The 6658-nt window shown below is 44.0% G+C and overlaps 1 protein-coding gene across 1 annotated transcript; it reads right to left on the bottom strand.

Moving 5' to 3' along the window:
- Window positions 1-261: 261 nt before the first annotated feature.
- Window positions 262-6395, bottom strand: LOC123127898 (3-isopropylmalate dehydratase small subunit 1). The gene is made up of 2 exons (XM_044547756.1): window positions 5546-6395; window positions 262-564 (listed from the first exon to the last, which is right to left on the bottom strand). Exon 1 carries the CDS (start codon window positions 6297-6299, stop codon window positions 5553-5555), a length of 747 nt encoding a protein of 248 aa, XP_044403691.1. The 5' UTR covers window positions 6300-6395; the 3' UTR covers window positions 262-564; window positions 5546-5552.
- Window positions 6396-6658: the final 263 nt, after the last annotated feature.

Below are 6658 nucleotides of genomic sequence, written 5' to 3' on the forward strand. Positions count from 1 at the left end.
ACAGGCAAGTGGTTTACAATCAGAGGAGAAATAATGTACAGGACAGTGCTATCCCAATATGCATATTTCATGGAATTCCTACTTTACAAGAATAATTGCATAATCTTACTCAATACGAGTATGATCTTCACCGTAAAATAAAGGCAAAATTAACTTCTTGTTCTGGCAATCGGTTCCGTAAATACAAAAGCAAGTGGATTTTCTTTTTCTCACTGAATTGAACGCCAAAAGTAACTGAATACAGTCCACTACTGCAATCAATAAACATAAGCTAGTGTTCGAGTACACTTTTTATTTATTTTTGAACAGGGAGTACACTTAACTTGACATCAAAGATAACAGGTGCAAAGAAAACTACTGTATTACATGGGTGTAACATTCAATACAACAAAGTTCAGTACTCTTTAACCTAGTATTACTGGTACAAGCCAATGCGAAAGTAGTAGCAAAACTGCTGGACAATCACACCTCACCTCCGGAGAGGTGCAACGACTCTTATTCATAAACCAGTCTTACTTGCCACCTTGCAAGGCCTCAACTAATCTGCCAGCAGATTAAGCTTACCTGGAGATCATTGTCACATTATTAGCATCACACACATATGATACACATCGGCACAACTATGGGAAGAACTTGATCATAAAGTAAGGAGTATACAGTTCAGTGTCTAGTGTCATTAATATGAATACAACAGCAGATGCTTATCATTTGAGCTACGAAAACATGTTCCTATATATTTAATAAAATGGAAGTTGAAGCCAAGTTTAAATGAAATTGAAGTAGTGCACACCCAAGTTTCTTCAAACAGCTGGATTGCTTGATAATTCAAAGCTCAAACAAATAACCAAGTATCAATGTTTGCCCAAACAGTCAGTCATTGGTGATGTTAACGCAAACTTAAACAACTGCCTGATTAGAACAATTATGACTCATGAGTAATTTGTAGCTTTGGGTGGGATATCAAACCCCTGCAATTTCATATACATTTTGCCAAGCTATGCCTTGCAACAATTCTAGCCGATGTTGATAGTTATTGCTCAAGCCAGGTAAAGTAAACTCTGAACATCAGGACAATAACAGATCTCATGAAAGCTGTGATTATCTAACCAACTTTTCTCTGCTTTCATGGCTATTTTCCAACAGCACATTATAAAATAAGTTCAACACAAATCCTCCAGCTAAGTTGGGTGAAGACTCTTGACCCTAACCTATTATTCCTTTTCACGCAACGTTCTCTGCAACATAGCAGGAGAGTGAGTAGGGGTATGTCCTATGTAGGCTTCTAAAATTTAATTTTTGTGCAAAGCCCTTTTTGAGTGTGAAAGACCATAATCCTTGGAAATAACTTGTATAATTTCCAAAATACATTACCAAGTAGTCTAGGGCCAATGTACAATCTTCCAACTAACCTATATATAAGAGCCGTAATGGATTAAAGGGCCGCAAAACATCCAGCATGAGTTATTAACAAGTATACAACATGAGTTCACAAGTGTACTACCAAACATTTTAATTTTGAAACAAGACAAGAAAAGATCCTCCTGCTCTTCCAGACTTGCTATATAGCTCAAAATGCTTGTAACCAGGGCATGACTAATTGACTAGATTGACACTAAGCAGAGGTTCTACACTTGCCCCACGTGACACAATCAATCTTTCGTAACGGGATCTTTCCTGATCACCATATGCTTGTATTAAATCCGCCCGCAGCTATGGAACATCGGCCTCTCCGAATGGCAATACAGGGTTTACTGCTAATTATTTGACCTAAGCCAGAGCCAATATAAAATGTGGTTGTATGATAAGCTTTTGGGTTCTACTGAAACATCAATCGATCTTTTTTTACCCTAGGTAGTGGTGCCCACCAATTCCGGAGCCTGCACCCGCTTCTCATCTGCAACTCTTGTCGACGTTCCGCCTAAAGAAAAACCTGATTTTCTTAGGACAGAGTGGTAGGTCGGAAGCATTGACAAGAGCTACAAATTGAAAACAAGTGCAGACTCGGGAACTCGTTAGGATTGCCACCGAGGGTCAAAAAGATCAACAATGTTTCAACGGAGCCCAAAAAGTTACTGTACAACCACATGCCATATGGGCTCTGGCTTGTTCAAGTACATAGCGGGAAACCCTTACTTAGGTAAGGCCATTCAGAGAGGCCAATGTTGCAGAGTTGCAGGCGGATCTAGTACAAGTATATGCTGCTACTTTGGAAAGACCTCACCATGATCTTATTGCGACCACAAGTGTACAAACACAAAAGATTGATTGTATCGTGTAGGAAAAGTGCACATCTCGCAAAGTGTGAATCAAGGCAATTAGTCGTTACCCCGATTACAGGCACATCGAGCTATTAGGTCCAGAACAGATAGATGATCCTTCCTACATATGAGAGCCATAATGGATTACAGGGTCCCAGAACATTCAGCATGAGTTCATAACAAGTATACAACATCGAGTTCACAAGTGTACTACCAAATCATTTTTATTTTGAAAACAAGACAAGAGAAGATCCTCCAGCTCTTCCAGACTTAATGTAGCTCAAAATGCTTGTAACCAGGGCATGACTAACCGACTAGATTGACACTCAGCAGAGGTTCTTCACTTACCCCACATGACACAACCAATCCTTCGTGACGGGTCTTTCCTGATCACCATATACTTGTATTAGATCCTCCTGCAACCGGCCTCTCCGAATGGCAATACTTAAGTAAGGGTTTACTGTTAATTATTTGACCTAAGCCAGAGCCCATATAAAATGTGGCTGTGCGATAAGCTTTTGGGTTCTATTGAAACATAAATCGATCTCGTTTTTTTACCCTGGGTAGCGGTCCCCACCAATTCCTGAGCCTACACCCACTTCCCGCCTGCAACTCTTGTCGACGCTCCGCCTAAAGAAAAACATGATTTTCTTAGGGCAGAGTGGTAGGTCGGGGGCGTTGACAAGATCCCAGCAGAAAACAAGTGCAGAGTCAGGAACTCGTGAAGGGTCAAAAAGATCAACAATGTTTCAATGGAGCCCCAAAGGTTACCATACAACCACAAGCCATATGGGCTCTGGCTTGTTCAAGTACATAGCGCGAAACCCTTTACTTAGGTAAGGCCATTCAGAGAGGCCAATGTTACATAGTTGCGGGCAGATCTAGTACAAGTATAGGGTGCTACTTTGGAAAGACCCCGCCATGATCTTACCCCAACCGCAAGTGTACCAACACAAAAGATTTATTGTGTCATGTGGGAAAAGTGCACAACTCTGCAAAGTGTGAATCAAGGCAATTAGCCGTGACCTAATTACGAGCATTTTGAGCTACTAGGTCCAGAACAGATAGATAATCTTCTCTCATCTTGTTTTCAAACTTAAAAACATCTTGGGAGAACACTTGGGCTCAAGTAGTACAATTGTAATGAACCCATGTTTAAGGCATGAGCATCAAGCTATACAGATGATGTGAACCCATACTGGGTAGGTTAGTTAGAAGATTGTCCATCAAGCCCTATATTCTTTAATTTCCAAAAAAAACTATTATTGGTACTTCAAATTCAAAAAAGAAACCCTAGAAACCTACATAGGACATCAAGCATGTATTGCTCTTTCCTGGTATAACTACTTATGAGTACAATCAATGTACTCACCCGCTACGTTTTATGTGCAAAATCTGACCTTGAAAAGGATTAACGACTTGGGGTCGCGAGTCCCCTTAACTTGTGTGGGGTTAATGGTCTTATCTTATTTGTGTTGAACTGGCCTTCAGGTGGTGTGAAATAATGTACTTCGGATATATGTTTGCAATGTAATAAATGACATGTATTTTGATATTTCATCTTCAAACTTTGCCTTCTAGCAACTGTTCTAAGGTCTAGCACGGTAAACACAGAAAATCCGGATCCTGTTTGGTCAGGTCTTCACATTATCAAAGAACCATCTGATTTGCCCATTTTTCCATTTGGCTAACCAACTTCTCTCTGCTTTTTCCCACACCAGATTATAAAATAAGTTGAGCACAGTATAGTTCAACAACCACAAACTGAGTCCAAGTATCAGATAAAGAACAAATAAATAAATTTGATAGACCTACAACACCTAATAACCTCATTATGCGTTGTTCTGATCCTACCACCAACATGCCATGTAAATAGAAACGGAGGCGATTGCAACCCATGCTTGGCGCTTGGAGTGTCATGGCACTAAAATGTGGCGGCATGCCGTGTAGGTGTGTACAATGGATGCCAAAATCAAATGAACTGGGAGCCAAATCACAATCGAGGGGTAAGGTGAGTTGTGGCCTAAGGGCATGTCTGGATGGCATCCACTTCACCACACTTTTCTGCCACAAGTGTGGCAAGCGTTTGGTTGTAGCCACAGTTATGGCATGCCACACTTCTTTTAGTCAGATACCTCACTTGTCATGGACTTGGTTGCTAGCCAACTTCTGCCACAAGTGTGGCGGCCAATTTGGCCACCACAAAAAATGTGGAATGCCACACTTGTGGGACAAAAGTGTGGCAAAGTCCGGAAGGGTAACCAAACATGCTCTAAAAATACAAAATCGCCACCAAGGGGCAAGCAAAAATATTCCAGCAGCCATGTTGATCGAGGAAGATGAACATATGAGCGAATCAAGGGGGTGAGTTGAGTTGTCTTTTCTTTTCTTTCTGAGGTAAATGATTTGAGTTGAGTTAGTCTGACTGGGAGGAGAACTTGAGAAAATGGTGGGAGGCGACATGAGAGGGACGTCCAGAAAGCGTCAATGAGACTGTAGGCTTCTAGGTTTGTGTCCATTCCTAGTTGAATTCCCCAGGATTAGGGATGAAGGTGCAGATTCACTATGGGATGCTAATCCCAGGACTTTTGGCTGTAGGAGCGTGTAAACAGTTGTCACATTCACATAATACCTTCTAAGTTTTACTTTTCAGGTAAGTTATTCCATTCTAACACAATCAAAATAAGGAGTGCGAATTGGCTGATCGGACAATCACCTGCCTAGGTTTCTCAATCCACTACTTAAAGTCAATAGACAAACATCAATAACCTTACAAGTGACAACACTGCAATATTCTTTACCTCAGATATATGTTCAATAATTTCCTACAGGCACCATTGGGGTTACTGACCCTCTTTGGTGCAAAATAGACATCATATTACAGTCCTAGTTTTGGCTACTGTGACATGTGTTCTTGTGTATAGCTGGTATCAGATGATACAAAGAAGCAACATTGCATACAGATGCAGTACTTAACAAGGCGTGCAACTATTATACCGTAAGAATCAAAAGCAAGATCCATATGGCTCAAGCATATGTTTCTACTAGTCTACTAGTTAGACAAACCTCTCAAAGGGAGGTGTTTATTGCCTGCTTACATGATCAACTGAACGAAACACTTATTTCAAGATAAAGGTTCACCTAATCGTATTGGCAGAAAACGAATGTTCTTCTGAACATGTGATAACCTTAGGTTCGCGTCATAGTCACACACAGAACACATCACCAATTCGAATTAACAATGTTTTAAACTCATGTGGCTTAATATGCGGTAGAAGAATACTCACTTTTTGTTCACGCAGATTTGGACGCAATCATTCCAGCCTTCCGAGCATAAGCGAAGATCCCACCGGCCTCAATAACCGGGCCTGCATCACCAATAGGCTTCAGCTTGTACTGCTTGCCGGATGTGTGGTTAATCAAGACCGAGTTATCGAGGTCCACTGTGACCACATCCCCGGTCTTGCACTCCTTGCTGGCACCGCTGTCCGCGAGCTCCAGGGGGTACACCTCCCCGGTGGCCACTGAATTGCGGAAGAAGATGCGGGCGTAGCCCTCGGCCACAACGGCGCGCGCGCCGGCGGCTCCGAGCGCGACGGGCGCGTGCTCGCGGGAGGAGCCGCACCCGAAGTTGGCGCCGCCGATGATGACGGCGTAGCGGGACGACTCCTCGCCGGGGGCGACGAACGGGATCGGGTAGGCCGCGGATGGGAGGCCCACGAAGGCGAAGGAGCCGAGCTTGCGGTACTCGTCGGGCTTGGACGGCACCAGGGTCAGGTGCTCGGCCGGGATGATCTGGTCGGTGTCGATGTTGTCCCCGACGACGAAGCACTCGCCGTGGAACGCGGCGGACGACGGCGAGTCGCCCGCGGCGGCGGCCGCGGTTAGGGGCCGCGCGCGGTGGCATCTCAGCGAGACGGTGGCCGGGTGGCGGGGGGCGGCCTGAATGCGGGCTCTGGCGGGCGCTCGGCCCGGGGCCAGCACCGCTGTCGCCGTCGCCGTCGCCGCATCCGTCAACGATAACAGAGGAGCCGCCGTCATGGTGGCAAGTCCGTGTGGTGGAGACTGCAGAGGCGAGGCACTGAAACGAACTAGGGCCGGCGGCTTGCTTTCGTTTTGCGGTCTGCCTCTTCGGGGATGCGGCGAGGGCTCTAAAAAGCTCTCGTTTCGTAAGGGCCACGAAACGTTAGCCTGTCGGCCCATCACTGTGTTCTGGGTCATAGGAGGACTATTTGGATGTTGGGCTAGTTCTTCTTTTATTAGGCTTCATTTCGTTAAAAAAAAAACAGGCTTCATTTCGGCTTACAAAAACAACCAAGTATACAGTACAGATATTTCAATTAGACTTGCAGGAGCAACTAACTAAAGATTAGTTTCTCTAAAAAAACTAACTAAAGATT

This window comes from Triticum aestivum, chromosome 6A (genome assembly GCF_018294505.1).
Source record: "Triticum aestivum cultivar Chinese Spring chromosome 6A, IWGSC CS RefSeq v2.1, whole genome shotgun sequence".
Lineage (NCBI taxonomy): Eukaryota > Viridiplantae > Streptophyta > Magnoliopsida > Poales > Poaceae > Triticum > Triticum aestivum.